Source organism: Bacillus rossius, chromosome 3 (assembly GCF_032445375.1).
Source record: "Bacillus rossius redtenbacheri isolate Brsri chromosome 3, Brsri_v3, whole genome shotgun sequence".
Lineage (NCBI taxonomy): Eukaryota > Metazoa > Arthropoda > Insecta > Phasmatodea > Bacillidae > Bacillus > Bacillus rossius.
In genome coordinates, this window is record NC_086332.1 from 35,857,392 (window position 1) to 35,878,729 (window position 21,338).

Genomic DNA, 21,338 nt, shown 5'->3' on the forward strand with positions numbered 1-21,338 from the left:
TAAATAAAACTATAGATGGATAAAACATAAATTTTCTAATATTTTCATTGCTATATAGAGGAGAGAGATAGAAGAGACAGAGAGAAGTAAAATATGTAGATAGAGATATAGAGAGATACATATAGAGAGATAGAGAATGGGAGAGAGATAGAGAAATGCTTTTTATATGTGTACATACTTCAAACAAAATTAAAATAAAAAAAATTACTCAGACATTGCAACTCATGCCGGGAATTAGCTAGCAGATTAATGAAATCCCAGACCCTTTAACAAGTTTGTGTAAGCATCTTAGCCCCTCGGTACACGGCTTTCGGTAGGAGTAATTTCGTGAATGGAACGCAGGTCGGTTGGAACAGAAATGAGTCCCTAAACACGGTGCTGCCATCTGTGGAAGTCTCAGAAATCTCGAGTAGATGGCGAACCCGCGTGATTCATACGTATAAAATGGTTTCGTGAACATCGTAGTATTTACACCGCACATGTGTGTTAAAAAATAAAAAATTATAATAGTACAACTATGTTTTAACACTTTTTGTTATTATTTATATTCATAAAAAAACATATTAAACAATACGCATTAAAATTTTGACAATCCTTAGTTAACACTGGAATGTAGAGATAGCGCAGAGTTCGTCATACTATAGAGACACAAGCGATGTTAGCCTACATAAATTCGACGCCGTGTTGAATTAAAGAATTTTGGGATGAAATTTTTAATGTTTATCTTTAATGTTGAATCCTCCCAATACGGTTAAAGTTTGTTTTGAGGAAGTATTTACATACTGATTTCTGTAGTTTAAGCAATAAAATATATATTTATAAACTTAGGTTTATAATATGGGTTTTAAAATGTTTCATGTTAATTTTGTTTAAATTTATCTATTGGACTGCAACTTTTATTTGAAAAATACTTAAAAGATAGTACCACCTTCGTATTACTTTAGAGAACCAACATAAAGTTAAATATGTTTGACACCATGTTTTTTCCAACAACATTTTCCTGGCTAATAAATTATAGGTACTTTTAAAGTTGCGATTATATCTTGTTATGATTGTTCAAGTTCACAAAATGTATTCCAGGATAGTTACACTACCATAAAGTTTACTTTGGCACACCAATACGCTTGTTACATCCCCCAATGTTCGCGAAAGTTAGTATATACGGGTGAATGCATATGAATAGGACTATCAACATGTTACATTTCCGTTGTGTGATGCGCGCTTATTTTCAATGCATTTCTGGTACATAAAGAATTTCAATCTCAACGCGCCTTAAGAACAATAACCTCAAAACAACAGGCGATGATAATTCGCGTCTAAATTAATTAAAACGTAAGAACTCACCATGCGCCTCAGCAGCTCCTCGTCTTGTATTTGACCCACGTCCGACACCTCGGCCGACATGGCGCCCGTCCGAGCCGCCTGCAACAACCACCAGTCCTTAGTTCCCAGCCTCGAGGTGCTGCACTCTCTAGTAGGTCCTATATCCCAGCCTCGAGGTGCTGCACTCTCTAGTAGGTCCTATATCCCAGCCTCGAGGTGCTGCACTCTCTAGTAGGTCCTATATCCCAGCCTCGAGGTGCTGCACTCTCTAGTAGGTCCTATATCCCAGCCTCGAGGTGCTGCACTCTCTAGTAGGTCCTATATCCCAGCCTCGAGGTGCTGCACTCTCTAGTAGGTCCTATATCCCAGCCTCGAGGTGCTGCACTCTCTAGTAGGTCCTATATCCCAGCCTCGAGGTGCTGCACTCTCTAGTAGGTCCTATATCCCAGCCTCGAGGTGCTGCACTCTCTAGTAGGTCCTATATCCCAGCCTCGAGGTGCTGCACTCTCTAGTAGGTCCTATATCCCAGCCTCGAGGTGCTGCACTCTCTAGTAGGTCCTATATCCCAGCCTCGAGGTGCTGCACTCTCTAGTAGGTCCTATATCCCAGCCTCGAGGTGCTGCACTCTCTAGTAGGTCCTATATCCCAGCCTCGAGGTGCTGCACTCTCTAGTAGGTCCTATATCCCAGCCTCGAGGTGCTGCACTCTCTAGTAGGTCCTATATCCCAGACTCGAGGTGCTGCTCTAATTATTAGACTGTTTTGTTTTGTTATGGAATAGCTATTCAGGGCTAGGCTCTATAAATAACTTTAACTATTGAAGGTACTGGGAGAACACAATTTAAATGCGAGGGTGAGAATTTTAACCCAGTATTACTGCTAACACTATATTGTAGTGATACAGTTGTTTTCGTGTAAATGTAAAAATTTTCAAATATCTGTAATTTTACATGAATATTTAGTTCCATTAAAATAAAACATTACAGTGTACAACTGAACTAAGCCGTTAAATAATATGATGAATAGAATTCGCGTTACACTTTGGGAGAGGCTAGAATTTATAGACTACACCTACACTTGTACTGCGTTCACGTGGACATTCTCTGAAGGACAAGAAACCAACATCGATATTACAAGATTAAAATGTCCAACCACTCGCAATCCGGCCAGGATGTGAAAGGTTTAAGGAGCCGATGGGAAGATCACACCGACTTGTTTGCTTTCGAGTGTGTGATTTTCATCCTGTGACCAGAAAATAATGCGAATTTTGTAGGTCTGCGCTAATACATTTTTACCAATAGGGTAGCCGATACAGTCCTGTACATACTCGTTAAAACTTCATCTTACAAGTTCACCACTAAAAAAAATTAGCAGGAAAAAAAATGAAAATTTTTACCACCTTGGGGTTGTGTGTGGCGTGCAGCATAATTAAACACTCTTTAGAAATGTAGAACTTTTAACTTCACGTTACATATATTTTAGGAAGTGACAGAATAAATTAACTTTGTCACAAAGTTATTTACAAAACAATAATCTGCAATGAACTAAGAAAATATATATTTTATTTATGGAGAAGGTTAAAATCAATTTTTGTGTAAGTATCGACAGATTTTTTTTTACAAACGAAAACACCTAAAGGTAAGGCACGCCACGTCTACGACTCCATATTGGGAGCGAGCATTAAAATGTACTTAAAGCTTACTTCAATTACTAGAGACCCGGAAATTTCGCAAATTCGTCTGACGTCAAGCTACAATTTAAAGCTTTACGGTTGCTCCACCAACGTTCCTTTTCTCTGGGTTTATTTCTATGCGTGAAAATTTTTGCTCTTGTTAATCGGCACTACCTGATTCGCTTACTTCTCTCCTAGCTGGACGTCGTTGGCTCAAAGGCGTAAGGGGCGTGTCCAAATAACTGCGGCCCAATCACGCGAGAGTGTTGCGACCAAATGAATCCGCGAAATTTCCACACCTCTATCAATACCTGTCAAAACGAAGTGACACGTGTGTGCATTTCAGCGACTTTGCGATGTGTCGTCTTCGAGCGAAAATAGCAGCGTGTGGGCGAACAGGAAACCTGGATATCGCACGCTCCGCGACTGTTTTTTAATGACCTTGGAAAGAGACGGCCCACTGCGGCCCCACCTCCTAAAACGTCATCGTCCGAGGTTACGACGGCTTAGCTTTGCGCCACGCCCGAGAAAAATATATTGTTTCCTTTCCTCTTCTTCCTCACATCGACGACTCGTATGCTCCGGTAAAGCAAACATGCGCTCTTTCTCCACCCCCTTCCCTCACCTAGCACTTGTTCTACTGCAATTGGTATTCCTGGCTAGCGTTCGCCTGCAGAATAAATAGTGCCTGATGGCTACAAAATATTTTCTTTTGTCAATACAGACTTTAAAAAAAGTAACTTGCGGTGACAATACAAGGAAACCTAAATAAAACCATTTATTATATTATTATCTTTAAAATCTTGCAGCCACTAAAAAGCTACTTATGGGACAAATATATTTTTTCTGTTAACACAAAGTATTTGGCGAAGTAATGGGGAGGGGCCCTGCAAAATTATTTCCCTCCGGACCCCTTAGTTTTTTCTCAGCGACCCTGAACTGGCCGAACCCGGAGACACGACAAACAGACCAGCACAGAACAAGTGGTTGTGTTTTTAAAATGGCTCCATACGTCCCTAAACATAAACAAGTAGGGTGTGCTAGTCATGCCAACAACGCTTCATACGTTACGAATAGAAAAAAAATGGTGAAAGGGGAAATTTTTAAGTCGGATGATTCGTCAGACCCGCCGTCGTCGTTCAGTAAGGAAGGGGGGGGGGGGGGACCGGAGAGTTTTGACTACACAACAGCTTTACAAGCGTTCTTTAAATGATTATTGCAATAGAGAAAATCGATATAAATGTATTTTTTTTACATACACCGCTGTTGGTTACACTTTATGTCATGCAGAAACCTCAAGAACGACAAGCAATCATAAAAAAAAAACAATACACTAACACACAGAAAAGAAGCCCAAATCAGCTGATGCCAAAAGTTAAATTCACAGACAACACAGAAAATCCCGTGGAAGGAATCAGTCAGAAAAATATCACAGCACAGACGAGCACAGTGGATTGTCAACGACAAAGAACAAAAAAAAAAAAAAGAACAAAAAAACGACATTGGACAACACAGCGACAAATAGACGAACCCGGCGACACAACGACGACAGCACAGACGAGCACAGCGCAGCGGGAACTGACCTCTGCTCACGTCACGAGGCGCGGACAGAGTAAGACCGGTGGGTCGAGCATGGTTCTTTTCCTCGCCACCGTCATAGCGACGACGCGTCGCCGGTATGACGGCGGAGTTATGACGGCCGCGTGAAAATGCGAGCACGGATCCCATCGTCATATCTCTCCCGTCATCGCTAAGGCGCCTTACCTACGACGGCTTGGCAATCGATTATATGCAGAGGTTGGCAGTGAATTTACAGAAAGGATGTGTTTTATTTGGCAGTTGGTGTATCTGCTAGCAATTTACAGCCAATAGAAAACTACCTACACGAAAACAAGATTGTGGACATCCATAAACTTAGGCATGTGTCTATCGAATTATATGTTTTCCACAACTATATTCAATATTTATATCATTTTTCATTGTACGCCTGTTGGTTTTCCGTAAATATAAGTTTTACAGACTATTTTTTGCCCAGTAAAACACCCGTCACGTCTCAGTCTCAGAATATAATAAAATAATTTTACATAGCAAAGTCGTTTATGATTATTAAATAGTATATAAAAAGGTAGTACACTGCAAGTTTTATTCACACTATTTTGTACCGCAGCATATGTACTGGATGAATACGCTGATAATATTATTTATTTAGCATCTTTCAAGCTTGAAACAATATAACACGAAGTCGGTGTTGTTAATTAAATGCCTGAATATAATTTATTAAGTAAATTGTAGTTGACAGTATTGTGTGTGCAGTTTATAACAACCAGAAGAGTAGAGGAACTAAAAATACCCTTTAACGGAATTATTTACTTTTCACACAAGCCGCTCCTCTCACAAATTACGATTTTCGTATTAACTATAAACACGAAACCCCTCAATTCTACATGAGACACTATTATTCCTACATTGTTACCATTTTATCATACTGACAGTACTTGAGCGAATCTTAGGTGAATAAAATATGTTTCAATATGCGATACAGCAGGAGCAAACCTAGCCACCAACGAGGGTGGGGAGTAGGCCTAACCTAAAAGTCACTAAATCATGTGAGGAAATGCTTTCTGTTTAAAATGCGATAAAACGAAGGTATAAAATAACCATCAGACTACTATGTATTAATCAGCGGCATTCTTGTGTATTTTCAACCTTATCAATGCATGTATTTTATTTTTACAAGTGATTTTTTTTATTACACATAAGGAAGCTGAAGGGAAAATTAGTTGTTTTTAGAAGTTTAATAAACCACACGCTTATAGGTGTTTTAATTTTAACTTTTATACAGAATAATTAACTAATGTGATGTTTTCTTCTATCTTGTTGAAATATTACGTTATTTTGTCTTGACCTTTATTTTTTTTACTATGTGATATGACAAAAGTAGGCAGATTGGCAGTTTTTTTAGTATGATATATTTTGGTAAACTGAGTATTGTGCAGTTAAAAATATCGAGAAAAAAATAATTAATGTGTCTCATTCACACGAAACATAGAAACTATTTATTTATGCGGCGTGATTATTATCGGAAACAAGTTGTTTCGAAGTTTGTTCAGAGAAAAACATAACCTTTTTTGAGATACGTCGTATATCTCACATAGGCCTACGTAATTTATGAGTAAATAGAATTGAGACAAAACCTTAAGTTTCACGAAAATATATTATTTAACTCATTTGAAAGAATTATTTCCCAGTATTAAATGAAAGTTACGCACGTACTCGGCATTATGACGGGGTTATGACGGCTATGACGGCCTTACGACGGGCAAACCATCCCGCCTTACCTATGACAGGCATGTCGTAGCTAAGGTGTCTTACAGAAGGCGAAAAAAGATCCATGCTCGCTTTTAGTAGCGAAGCGTCATACCGATGACGCGTCATCCCTATGACGGGCGAAAAAGAGAACCATGCTCGACCGGCCGGTCGAGGTCTGTGCAGTCGAGGCACAGCGGTCTGCCCTGCGACAAGAGGCGTGACGAAGCTGCGTTTGTTGGCGTGACCTCGCGAGCATGTCACGTGGGCGGCAGACCCCCTGATGAGGGGAGGGGGGAGACAATTGCACGCGCGCGCTCGTCATTAGAGGTGATTCGCAGACACGTCGGGCAATACGAACGCGGATGGAGGGTGCGGCTCGGTTCGTTCAACCTCGGTCAACCTCGGGTACCTCTCACGAGCACGTACACCCAGCTCTCACCTGGAAACTCCGTTCACGATTGCCTGATTACCTCCACTCTCGTAACGATGCAGACATACCACTCTCCCGTATCCTCGAAAATACATAAATAATATTCTTTGAGCACGGGTGTGTCCTGTATTCCACCCTGGCGGGTAACGCCCAAAGTAATAATTTTGAATTCCCATTAAAACGTTAAAGGTGGTAATGTTTTATCTACCGGAAAGTAAATACCTGAGGAAAGTTAATTTGATTTATTTTGTTACTGAATATGGAAACTGCAGATTTTTTTTTGTGCCCGCCGTTTTGTTGTTGGCTTCAAGAGAAAGTCACGTGTTCCTCCAACCTGGAAACGACTTTTCTGGGAAGCGATTTTTGTTTGCCATCGGTGTCAATGTAAGCATAAAACATTCGACGGAAAACACTCGAAATAGCAGTCTTCTGTTTGCGTTCGCTCTTGTCTCTCTGCTACAACCATGCCATTGTTTGAGCGAGTAACTCTTTGCGAGCCGTAAACGGCAATGGAGGGGTTTCTTTGTTTCGTTCTGTCGCGCCAGCAACTACAGAACAGGGCGGTGCCTGCCTGCGCCGCCGAGCGGAGACGCTGCGGAGATGGGGTTTCGGGAAAATTGATTTCCCCCATCTTCAATTTATTATATTTTTGCTGTAATTTCTATTTCGAATATTTTTGCATGGAAATACATGTATAAAACATTTCAAAGCTAATTATTATTTTTAACGGATTGATTCAATTGGGCGATTGCAGATGTCGTAATGGAAGCACCAGGGAATGCTGCCTTCAGAAAGTGTGCAAAACCAGACACTGTAATCTTTGAGCCGAAAAAAAAAAAATCAACTAAACCTAATGTCCAACTGTCCTACTTTTCTAGTCGCTTGTCTCAGCGCAACGACTTCTTGGTGCTTAGATACAGCCAGTCGGCTGAAGCTCAGACCTGTTTTCCGACCTGACAACCCTTACGGAAGACCACACCATTACTATTCATGTATTTATGCTTAAAGAGACGGTAACGCACACGGCACGGGACGAGGATATTAGGGAAGTAACGGGCCATAACTAAGGGCATGCATTTTTCGCGAATAAAATCTGATCGCTCATTGGACTGCAGTAAGGCATGCCATGGGCTAGCGATTGTTCCCTTGTGATTGGCAGCCATCTGCGAGAGAAGCCATCACTAGAGACCTGCAAAATTCGCGGATTCATTCGGTGATAGGCTAGAATTCAAACACACATACCTCTTAGATAATTTTGCTATTGGCTTACTGTTCATCTGGACGAATCTCAACCAGTTATAAACCCTCAACCAAAGAAGGATCGAATCACAGACAAACCAGCTGAGATGACTTACAAGTCGGCAGCCAATGAACTTGCGTTATTTGTCCGAGTGTACAGGGGTATGTGCAGTCTATCCTGAAGGCCATCGAAACCGCGAATTTTGCAGGTCTCTAGCCATCACGCTGTTTGGTTGAGCCAGGTGTGTGCTGAGAGCAGACATGCACCTGAATTAAACACAGCCAACCACGAACTACAGGCAATGCTGTCAATTGGTAACACACAGCTGGTCTGGAATTATTTACGCGAAAAGTGCATGGCCCTAATTACCGTGTAGGTATAAACTCAAGCAGAATATATTTTTGTGCTCCACAGTCTATCAAATTTAACTTGTAATCACTGACTACATTTTAAAATTTCCTTCTGAAAACAATGGTAAAAAAAATAAAAGTAGAGGAATATAGTTTTATAGAAGTCATATAGTAAAACAATTCGTGTAAGTATTTTATTTCGTAAAATCCTACGACATTTTGTGCAGTTATAAAATAAAATTGAGCATACTTAAAGTTTTGTTTCAAAATGTTTATTGATAAATTATGTTTGAATTAGTGATATTAAAAAAAATTCGTTTCAAAACGGTTATTATTCGTTAACATGTTCCACAGGTTTATTTTCGACCACCGATAACTTGTAGAGTTACTGCTTTCATTAAGAAGGAAGTAGTTACAAAAACACATTTTTTCTCCCGTTACTGTTCAAGCGGCAGCCACCCTCCTATAGACCTTTACTCGACAAGTTAGGTATTGAACACTCCTTTCAACAAGAAAGTCTTGTATTTACTCTAAATACAAATTTACTCTTCAAAATCTGAGTTTATATTGGTACACACGGATGTTAAGTACTACACCCAAAAGAGACAAACTTGCAGACGCTACATTATATTCAGAAAATAATGTTTCAAATACGTTTCAGGAATGCAATATCAAGTTACTGTATAAATTTTAACATTTTCAGCGACGTTTCAATGACTTGTCTGAAATTTTCTTGCTGTTTGGGAAGCGATTTCCCGGAACACGCACTGTAAAAAAAAACCGACCGTCGTGCTTGGGATGAAACGTTTGAGCAGTTGGCCCAACGCTCGCTGTTTTCGCAGTGGCGTGAGTTGTAAATACGTGAAGGGAGGAGAGCCGGATACCCGGCAGATGTTCGCGCCGCGACCTAGGCCACTCCGAGCATATATCTCGAGTCTCCAGCTGCGAAGACGGTCCGGGAAATCTACAACCGTGTGCGCGAACACGCAGACACACTTTATGTTAATCCGCGTGCCACGGAGAAGACGCTAACGATCCTGACATTAAAAATACTTTCATTTTATTGAAAACATACAAGTTTATCGAACATAAAAACAGAGGAAAGTCGTTCATTTACACTTTATCTACTACTTTATACCCCGCACGGAAGAACTGCCCCAGTAAAAATATTCATGACAAGATATCTATACATTAAAAAAAAAAAGGGTGCGTGCACTTATGTTACGCGCGTAAGAAGTTATTCTTACTTGGCGTAATAAAAACTACCTTAAATTTTGCATGCAAATAATTAACAGAAATAAAATAGTAAAAGTATAATGCAATAAAATGATATAATTTTAATAAACAATCAGTATTCAATATTTATATAAACACGTAGAAAAAATTAAATATTTAATTTAGTACAACGATTTGGATAAATTTTAATTAGTAATGAAAATCAATAAAAAATGCTGAATGTTTATTCTAATTTATAATTTTTTATTATTCATTAAACAATAATGTAATAGTTTATTATGCAAATAATTATACCTAAGTGAATAAAACCTCACTTATATAAATACACTACAAAAAATATCAACACAATTTCTATCTAATATTCGTAATAAATAAAAGTCTTTTAAATTATATTGACCAGTATTCAATATCAATCAATAAAGTATATGATTTAAAAGCACATATGTAGCCTTTTTACACTTAACAATTTTAACATTGAGTTTTGGAAAGCAAAACCTTTCCTTTTTGTACATTCAAATATTATTGATTTTCTTGGTCTCATAAAACATCTGTGAAGAAGTAAACAAATATTAGCCTCGGCGTCCGGCAGCAAGGCGGCGTGTAATCGGCTGTTGCGCGGAGCGCTGCCGCCGCCCGTGGCAGGCCGGGTTGCCATATTTAGGGCCGGGGAAGGGAGGCCGGCGGGAGCCCACACGGCCGGCGCGGCAGGATCGGCACCTGCGCACGCCCCTTCACGAGGGTCAGGAGGGGGGGGGGGGGGCTGCTCGTAGCGTGGGCCCGCCCCGTGTGGGCTCCGCGGTAACGGAACAGACGCGCGGGCGTGCGTGCAGTCTGGTCGCTTAAAGTGGCAACCTACACACAAATAAAAGTAGGAGGAAAAAATATATATATGTATACACGTGAAAATATTTCGTTAACTTTTTGAAAATATGAAGGGAAAAAAATGACGAGAATGTTGCGAAGCGCGAGCAGCATGCAACAAAAATTCATATACAATTAAAAAGTACATATGTGCACATACTTGTCCACATTATTTAAAAAAAAATATTTATTGTGAATATTAGTGATAGAAATTTTGTGTTTATACACCTTTTCAAGTGTACCTATTTATATGAGCGAGGTTATGTTCCCGTATGTATAATTTATTTGCGTTATAAATTATTACATTATTTTGTAATAAATAATTAAAATTAATAAATTAGGATAGACGTTTAGCATATTTATTTTGCATGCAAAATTAAAGCTAGGATTTTATCACGACAATTAAGTATAACTTCCAACGTGCTTACATAAGTACACGCACCCATTTTCTTTGTACCGGCCTCAGTTCTGCGGTTTAGTAGGTCGTGGGCTCGAATCCAAGCTCTGGCCAATGTGTACTTAGCCTAGGTTTATAAACTACGAAAAAAACGCAAAATGTTCAATCACAACATATTCAAATATCCGTTTATAAACTACACATAAGACGTAAAAACGCAACGCAAGCATCAGCCAACTTTAAACTTCTCGCGGTTTGGTTTGCGTTTCCGCTTTACGTATATTTGAAGTATCTACTAGTTAAACTTTCGCACAGTGAAAGAAACAACACTGTTAAAACAAATTACAACAACTTAGTATGTTTTCATGATAAACATAATTAAGTATCAAAAGAATCCTAGAGAAGAAATTTGTTTTATACTGTTTTACAATGTCACGTTGTTGGGCGGGTGAATTCTTGGGACTGTCGTTGGTTGCGTATTTGAATCTTTGCGTGCCAATGCGTAGTTTATAAACCCGGCGATTAGATTTGAAACAGTCCATGACTTAGTCGTCTTGGCATAACACGAGGCCGTTGAAATTTTGTAAATATTTGTCTTTTTTTCTTTGAACTTCCCTTCAAACTGGCGACTATTTCAACTAGTTTCAGCGTTTATATCTGTTTGACTTTCCGTCATGTCTCCTCGGGTTCCGAACGTGTCCAAGAGGCAAGTGATAAGTCGGACGACAACTGATTCGCAACTTAACTTGTTGGAAATCATTTTGTCATATGAGTGGGGACCTGAACAATTCGCGTTATTATTTGGAGAGAGAGAGACTGGTTTGCATACCGTCATACACTTGAACTGCGTACTCATTGGACCTTAGGTAGTTTTTATCCTCCCCCCCTCCAAAAAAAAGAGACCAATAACAACACTACAAACTTCAAATCACCCAATCACATGCAATTCGGCGGGAAGTTTTAAAGTGACAGCAGCCAGTGGACAATATACACACACTTATTTGTGTGCAACAGTGTGGATTCCATCCTGATACCAGAAAATAACGAGGACTTTTCAGGTTTCTACTTATCAGTACAGACGAAGATATATCGAAAACATTTTCTTGCCAAGATAATTTGCAAAACACTAAAACTTAATTTTACTCATGTGGTTGGAATAATTACCTATTTAATTTACACGGTGTATTATTTTCAAGCGACTCGTTGGGACTCTATATAGAATAATGTTCTTTTTCGGTCCAGTGTATTGCATAGTGAGCTTAGTTCACCGATCACAGATTGTAAGACGATGAATGTTGCACACGTGAACAAATTGAATTTTGGCCTCGCAAAGTGTCAGATTATTGTCCTGCGAGTATTTAATGTTTTTATCTGACTGACGTGGCAAGTTGGCATTACTGCATTTAAATGCAACTATTTTTTTACCTGTGACAATTGACAAGGATTTCCCACTGTAAAACCATTGCATTTTTGGTTCAATTCATTCGCCAAAAATATGATAATTGATGTAAGTTATTTATAAAAAATTCCGGAAAATATTCATACTTAACAATTTCTGACTGAATAATTACGTTGTTGATCACTCGCTGGAAGTTAATCGTCTGAGTTGCCACAACTGGGCGACACGCACGTAGCAATTGCTTCTATAATCTCATTTTAGAAATATTTCTTAATCAAATGTGCAGTTAGGGAGAAACCTCAAAACGTCTACACAGAGGGCGAAGCCGAGCTTCAAGGCACACGTGCTGAAGAAACGCGCGGTGATGTTCGTTCACGGGAGCTGAAACTCGCGGTGATGTTCTGAACCAGGCGAGATCCTCTGGGAAGCGCGCGGGTCGTCGCAGCGGCTATCGACGACGAGTGCAGTCTGTCCCGATGCAGGCGTGGCTTGCACACGACTTCGTGACGCGGAACGAAGAGGGGGGGGGGGGGAAGATAAACCGCGATCAGCTCCGGCAATTTCGCGTAATAAATCGCACTCGCGGCCGCGAGCCAAGTCTGGAGAACTTGGACGAGGGGGGTGGAGGAGGAAGGAAAGAAGACGTCTGCTCGTTCGGCGCCGGGTCATCCGCCTCCTTGTAAGGGCAGGGAACACGGGCCGCCACGCTGCATTGTCGGCGGGGGCCTCGGTCGTAATGGCCGGCAAGGGGGGGGGGGGTGGGATGGGGGCGTGCCCAAACACGTCGACGAGCATTTACACCGAGGAGGCGTGTCTTCAGCGCGGGAAGCACGCACCCACTGAGATCTCTGGTTGGAGTCCGCCCACGTCCACTTCCTAGCAGCCCTCCCGATAACAACAAAAACAACTACGGAGAAATAATATTTAAATCCAGTGGTAAATAACACACGCCAGCTATATAATAAGTAGAGACCGGAAAAAAATTCGCCGATTCTTTCAGCGATAGGCTAAAATTCAAATAAATATACTTTTTAGATGATTTTGCTATTGGCTTACTGTTAATCTGGACGAATCTCAACCAATTATAAACCCTCAAACAAAGAATGATCGAATCACAGACAAACCAGCTGAGACGACTTACAAGTCAGCAGCCAATGAACTTGCGTTATTTGCCCGAGCGTACGGGGGAATGTGCAGTCTATCCTAAAGGCCATTGAAACAGCGAATTTTTCCGGTCCCTAATAATAAGTTTTTTTGCTACTTACGAAAAAAAGTTAAATACAGTAAAAACTCTGTAACGACATACAAAATCCTTTAAAATACTAGCTTTAGTACGCCTTGTCAGGGCTGTTTTAAGGTAGAAGGATGGCACTATCAATGCCACTTTGATTTCAATTCACTGACTGATTCTAGAACTCTCTCTGATCAATCCGGGACATCCAGACCGAGCTGAAGACCACACTTGCCGTCTGCGTCACATGTTTTCGCGAGTGTAAAATTCCCGGCAGTGAACACCCGAGCCTCACGAATGTCAGCGACGGGCGATCTTATACGAATTGATGGTTGGCGTCGTACAACCACCAGTTTTAGTACTCTGTCAAGGATGATGCATTTAACTACCCGTGGAACGAGTCGTTGTAGTGGTGACACACCGGCCTCGCGTTCCAGAGGACACGGGTTCACATCCCGGCGGGGTCATCACTGGAAGCAAATGCTAGGATAGCTCCTCACGATGGCCCCAGCCAGTCCCTGCTGCAATATCCCTGGAATTTGTCGTCGAGTGTTCCTGAATCTAGTAAGTCTACGAGAAGTGTTGCCCAAATAAATAATGTATCAAAAATGCACGGAATATAATTTTACCCCTTGGCTAGAGACTGGAAAATTTCGCGGGTTCAAGACCTCCAGGATAGACTCCAATATCCTCTACACACTCGGGCAAATACCAACCGTTATTTGGCTGCTGACTTGTGAGTCGTCTCGACTGGGTGACCTGTGATTCGACACTTCTATCAGTGAGGGTCTCTAATTGGCCCTCAGTCCTCCAGATTAACAATGAACCAATGACAGAAGCAGCACTAAGGTATAATTATTTGAATTTTAACATAACACGAAATGAACCCGCGAATTTTTCAGGTCTCTACTCTTGGAATTAAAACGTTCACCATTATATTTTCAAACCATGATTTTGTAAATTTTAGCTTTCACTGCAGTTTTCGAAAAATAATCGGTGTATTGCTTGTAAGTGACGATTGAACAAAACAAAAAAAAAATGGCAAAAAGTCCTCAGAGTTTCTTCGAATGATTATCGCAACTATGGTAAGTAGGAGCATGTATACTTCGTGAAAAGATTTCAAGACCAGCTGGGGTGTTAAAACATTGCAGCATCATCTGTGTTTCGTGATTGGCTGAGTTTCTTTGAGGTATATATCTATAGAGACCGGAAAAATTCGCGGATTCATTTCGCGATAGGCTAGAATCCAAACTCGTTCACATTCATGCTGCTTAAATGATTGAACTACAGTTTACCTGAGGATCTTATTTATCATCCTAGTTAAGAGGAGGTTTTATTTTGCTCGAGTACATAGAAGATAGTGGAGTCAATCCTAGAGGTCATTGAAATAGCGAATTTTTCCCTATATATCCACCTATGACACACGAATCGCAGCGATTTTGTGCTGAAGCAACTGGTCCTGATTGGCCTGGTGAAAGGTGCCAATGGTTTCACTTGCAAACTGCCTGCAAATCACAACGAATAAACTCGTGGCGCGGGCGTACTGTATTGAAGTCTAAGGTACGCTCTGATTGTCTCGCGAAAATTACATGCCTCTAAAGGCAAGTAATTAAAAATACTTAGAGTTTAGACCATCGCATATTGTATTTTTATGGAAACACAGCAATTAACGCAAACTTAGATTTTGTCATAACATTACTTTTAGTAACACACAGAGTACTTTGTAGAAGGATTAAGGGGCCCGCCTCGTCAGGCGTGTATCAATGTTAGTGAGGCGGGATGATAAGCGCGACGCTCGCTGGTGCTTCTAGCGCGGTGTAGCCTCTAAGCGCAAAGGCTCTGAACTGGTACGCAGTCTTCTCGTCGTCACAGGATAACTATGAAATTTTGAACGGTGACCGTAACATTACATAGTGGAGTAATGAAGATAAAGGTGTAACGCAAGGTCGTAGGTGCTTTCAAGAATCTTTATCGGTTGTTTTACGCTTAAAAATTACTCTTAAAACACGCGTTTGAGCCATTTTAACTCTTCTAAAAATATAGTTTAAAAATGTAATCCGATTTCAAAAGTAGCATGTGCGCCTGGGCAGACGGGACCTTTAAGGGGAGTTAGGCCCCTCCATCTTTGATTTTTTTCATCTTTTTTCTATACCTAATCATAATTTGGAACTATTTATCCCAATTTTTTTTGGCATGTCAAGGCACAAATCATTTCCCAGAACTTATCAACCTTGTTGCGACCACGTATGTATTTACTAACAGGCTCTAGTCTGCAAGTGCTGCGCGTAGATAACGTATTATTCCACGCGGGTGACTACAGCTGTCATGATGGCCACACCAGTTCGCGAGTGTTGACTTAAACAAGTAGCCACAGCTAGGTCCTAAGCCACGTGAAAACTAAATATTCAGCATGAAAGCTCTATCGCCAGTGGTATCAGTACATTTGGAATTGCGAGATGGCGAGAGCTTCTCCTCCTTAAGGCAGCGTGTTGTGCCGGAGATCTCGCCGCTCGTGGGGGGAGGCGCCTGTCGGGGTAGCGGGACGCCGGGGGGGAGGGGGGGGGGGGCGACTGCGAGACGCGGCAGTACGGTGATGACAGGGCGTCGGCGGGGTCCGCTCTCCGCGGCCGACGGAGGCCGAAGCGACCCGGGACGACCTCACCCGTCCTGTCGGACGAGGTCTAGTCGTCCACCAATGAGTAGAGAAACCTCAAAGATTCTGCCGCAGTACAGAATGCAAATGGTTGTACGCTTCAAGACTGTGTCTCACACACCTTGCTGTTTATTTCCCCATTATTTCGACATTACTTTCTTAAAGACTGTTTATAAAATGTTAGCTCAATAATTCATTTCCATTAAAAAAAAAAAATCTCATAGCTTTAATTGCGGTACATTTTTAAATTGCCATTATAAAATTTGTTTGAGAAATTACAGAAACTAAAATTACTGTTACTATTGAATTACTTAAAACATATACAAAGCTATGACAAGAATGTATATATGACTTATATAAAATTAGGTAATTGGTACAAAATATACCGTACCATTTTCAGTCACTTAGTGGATGTTATATGATTTTTTTTTATTTCACTTATATTTCACACTTTCTGCCTCACATATTTTCAGCACATAGCCCAACCACTTAGTGTAATATCATGGGTGTAAAAAGCCGCGATATAGATTCAGAAACATTTTTAAATGCTATTCGAAATGAGACACCATTTAGAAATCCATGAATTAATGTTTCGCTATTTACATCAATCTATAATCGTGATAAATAATTGCCGCTCTCATTTTGATCGTCATCCATGGTAAGTTTTTCCATCAGGAAAATTCACTTTCTAAAAGAGTAAGGAAAAATTAAATCAAGTATTCGCGTTTATTATTATTTTTTTTACAAGACCCTGTTTTTCGCGAGCCCTGTTTTAAGCACATGCTTTCACTCTTCACGCGGCTCTAATGTACAATTTTGCACTCCAACAAGCACGCATTAACTCTCCGCCGCTTTCTCTGGATGTCTGCCAGGCGCCGTCTACTAACCAAGAACAATGCTCACGCAGAGAAACTACGCGTACTTGAAACAAGCACATGGAGAAATTTTAATAAGTACTGCAGACATCGGGAAAGGCACGAACGGTTTCAAAATTCTGGTTTCCTACACTCTATACATTTTTTTTTGTGAATGGAACGGAAATATTTACGTAAAATTACAGATATTGGTAAATTTGTACATTTACATGAAAACAACAGTATAACTTCAAAATAGAGTTCACAGTAATACTATGTTCGGATTATTAACCGGGAATTTATGATTTGTGTTGTTACTAGTATCTCCAATGGTTATAGTTATTTGTAAAGCATTCCCTTAATAGTTTTCCAGTATTAACTGCGCACATTAACAATCATAGTAAACCATAATAAAGTCCAATTATTTAACATTCGTTTATTTGTTATATGATTTAATAAAAATAGTTTTGCGTGAAACAGAAATTAAAATATAAAATTATGAGTTACTTTTCGTAAGAAATATTTAGAATTATCTCGAAAAAAGTATTTCTTATACCTATGCAAAAATTGACCATAGCCATGTGTTGTAAAAAGTTACAATATCTTTATTGTAGTATTACAAACTATTATTTATTGGCAACTGGTTTCCAGTAATTGTTTGTAAAAAGTACAGACAGTTTTTCTTCTTCTGTGTAGTTCGATCATTTTAGAGGGCATTATGCCGGAGAGATCAGTGGAGTCCGTACAGTCTGACCAATCCTGAACTCACCCATGCCACAGGCGGTACTCAAACCTACGACCCCAGACTAGATGCCAGGACAGTGACTGCTTCACCACATAGGACGTTTGCATGCAGTAGTATCCTTCATTTGTTTGGATGCCTGGATGGTAGACAGGATGTTATAGTCCTTGCCAAGTCGGGATACTTTCAGTTTGAAAAAAAAATTATATTCGCTGGATTCGTGACTAAGCGTTGTTGTTATGAAAAAAATTAAATCATTGCAGCATAAAAAGTTTTAAGTAATGGCTGAAAATCAAAGATAAAAAATAAATAAATAAATAAGAAGTATTTTGTTATCTCCGAAGATAAGTTGTGTTGCTGCACTGAGAAAAACGTATGGATGTGGAAACCAAATTTGCGGTACCCACAATGAATACAGACTGTTAATATAGAAACAATTATCACATGAGTTGGAGGTGTCATACATCTATTTTTGCAACGCACACAATTCTGATAAACTTTATGGTTTGAACCATCCTTCCTGCATTCTGATCTTTCTGGCGGTGATCCTGAAGTTTGGCTTCAGGCAACTGATGCGAGGTCTTCTTGGTAAAGATACACTGTTATGGTTTCCCATTGTCTTCCTATAGGCATTCAGTGGAATTAGTATGCGTGGATCTGGAGAGCCAGAGAGCTTTTAAACTTTTGTTTCAGACAGATGGAAATCGAAATCTAGGTCATAGATCAGGCGTGGTACATGTTGGGCGCATCATTTTCGGTTGACCACGATCATGTAGATAGGTCTGGCAACTTCCTATACTTGCCTTGACGTGTCTCGTCCGCTTAGTGAAGCTGCGAACTAACGGCGCTAGTAGTAGTTCAGCCCGTTATTAACACTGTGTTAAATTGACATTTAGTATATAATAGGCCTATGATATTATTAGTAATTATGTCTAAATTTTTGAAATATTTTTCCAGATTACTATTTTTTTTTTGGGTGCTTGGTAAACGCCTAATCTCTACCATTGACTTAAAATTTCTCCGCATTTGTCAGTTAAGTTGAAGTGGTGAGAGAGAATGCCTTGCTCTTATACTGCGCCTTGCTGTAATGAAGGTAACGGCTTAAAACCGTCAAGTTTTTCTCGTTTTTCTACGTGCATAAGGACCCGGTTAAAAGAAAACAAACGGACGAGCTGCAATACCAGGAAAATTAAGAGTTAAAATCTTACTTACAAAAAAAAAATACTGGATCTCAAAAATCACATTTGAAATAATGGGCAGAATGACACCTGCTTGAAGATTAACATATATAGCAAACGAATATTCTTGATTTAAATACGCAATTCACATTTAAAACATACTTTCTTATGGGAGATTCCAGTTTGTTTGGGTTCCCGTTTCTCAACACTCCAACTTTTAACTGACGATGGCGGCAAAGTTACAAGTTATTGCTATAAATTTAACCCCCAAAAAAGCTCCAAATAAATTAAAAATCCTAAACTGTATCGGAAGTTTAGAACTAAACAGACTTATGAAAAAATATGCCCACTTTTATACGCAACTCCCATTTAACACAATGTTAATAATGGGCTCAGCTACTACTAGCGCCGTTAGTTCGCAAACTGCCGCGAGCTTCAACGAAGGGTAAGTTGCCAGATATACCTATGTGACCGTGCGGTTGACACATTTCTACACTTCCTCGCTGGTGCAAGGAGATGGTGGGACGTGCGAAAGCTAAACATTCGCGGGCGAAGCCTTCACAGGACTGTTGGCAGAAGCGCGCAACAGCTGTCCGGGCATATTGTCACTAAGGTTTGCTATTCGTTCCCCTCCTGTACCCTCCCCCAGCAATCGTGTGCACAGAAAATACGTGCGCGCAAACACAAAACACGTACGCACACGTCATGTTTCTCCCGAGCGCAAACCTTAACGTACCTATTAGACTTCAAACGCCCATTTACAATACATATTGTACTGCAGTCTGAGGTCACGAGAAAGTCAACCAACACGTCCCTTCACACTGTGGAAACTTTGCAACGTGTTGGTTCAAAGCTACAGTTGCAATACCAACAATTAAATCATCAAAGTTAAACCATCACCTCACATTATCACGTAAAAAAAGAGAGAGAGAGAGAGAATGCGAAAAGGACATGTCCAACGTCATAGTAGGGTTCACCACTATTTTTTTTACAGGCTTGACTTTCATAAATTATTAGTAACGCCAGTTTTTTTGGTCACCAGTCCCGCTTTATCATCACTTGAGTTCGACGTCTCAGCACGCGCGAATGCTGATAGGCTGCGCGCGCACGTACGGTTTTTTTTTAGCCGCGCGGTTATCCGGTCGCGGCCTGGCAGCGAGATCACCGCTGAAAAAAAAAAAAAAAAAAAAAAAAACGCGGAAACGCACGAGCGAGTAAAAACAGCTGCTACTCAGTTAAAAAAAGAATTTAATGCAGAAGGTTCCTGCGTGTCCTTTGTTTTTATCTGTTCGTTTAGAAAGCGGTTATCCAGTCACCCGTGCTCTTGTGTGACACCGAACATTAGTTGCCAGCGCGCCCCGCCTGCAGAACAAACACACCGAGTTTCAAAATCCGCCGCAGACAAACCAAGTCGCTGGCGCGCTCAGTTCCGTTTCGAAGGCGACTGAACCACCGCGGCGGCCGAGCGGCTAAAAACCGCGGTGAATGCGTGCCCGGCCTAAGCCCGCATCTGACGGGAATTGTGTGCGGTGCGCGAGTCACTATCGTCATTCCAGCAGGCTGGCTTCCAGCCATTGTCAGGGCCGGGTACATTCCGTGAGAACATTTCCGGACCAGCTTCGTGTTAAAAACTTTGTAGCACTGTCCGTGTTTGGTGGTCAGCTGGGTTTATTCCAGCTACGTATCTACTACGATCACACCAATCGCAGGCATCCGGTGCGGAAGCAAACACGTCCTGACTGGGCAATGGCTTCACTTGCTGACGGCCGCCAATTAAAAGGGAACAATTGCTAGCACAGACATACCTTATTGCATCCTGCAGGTGTATAGTACTTTGGAAGCAATACTTAATTGATTAAGACCCACTAATGCAGGTCATGTTTTCGACGAAGTATAGTAATCGCTTCATTGTGAAATCGCAGCATGTTTCTAAACCACAGTGGCGAAGTGTAATATTTCTAATAATAATAATAAAAAAACAAGGAACAGGAAGAATTACCATCTAGTTTTTTGTAAATGTATTTATTTATTTGGATTAACTGATTACGAAAACGGCTGTCTTACGATATTTGAGTGAAATTTGGGAAAACAACTATAATCAACTAATACCTGCATGTCGTTTGTAGAGTTTTGGCTACGCAAATCAAATGGCACAAAAAAATTTTTGCTATCACTTTTTTTATAGCAGATTTTGCCATATTAGATTGTCTACCGGTCACTTCAAATTTGGCAAGGTCAATTTCGACAGCAACAAATATATTTTAACAACATTTCTGAAGACGACACACCACACTCTGCAATGAGAGCAACGAAAGTTGATGCAACACAAAACCATTTTCTTTACTTTTACAAAATATTCCTTTGGAAACCAGTGCCAAGAAATAGTTTGTAATGCTACAGTAAATACATTGTAACGTTTTACAGAACATGGCTATGATAATTTTTGCATACATGAAATATGTTT

General features: G+C 40.4%; 1 protein-coding gene across 4 annotated transcripts in view; it reads right to left on the bottom strand.

Moving 5' to 3' along the window:
* LOC134530521 (serine/arginine repetitive matrix protein 2-like) overlaps positions 1-21,338 on the bottom strand; it is a 297,641-nt gene that overhangs the window by 194,473 nt on the left and 81,830 nt on the right. For all 4 annotated transcript variants that reach the window (XM_063365407.1, XM_063365408.1, XM_063365410.1 and 1 more), the window contains exon 2: positions 1,345-1,422. In XM_063365407.1, the coding sequence (XP_063221477.1) occupies positions 1,345-1,404 (60 nt within the window). In that variant the 5' untranslated portion in view covers positions 1,405-1,422. The remainder of the gene's footprint in view (positions 1-1,344; positions 1,423-21,338) is intronic.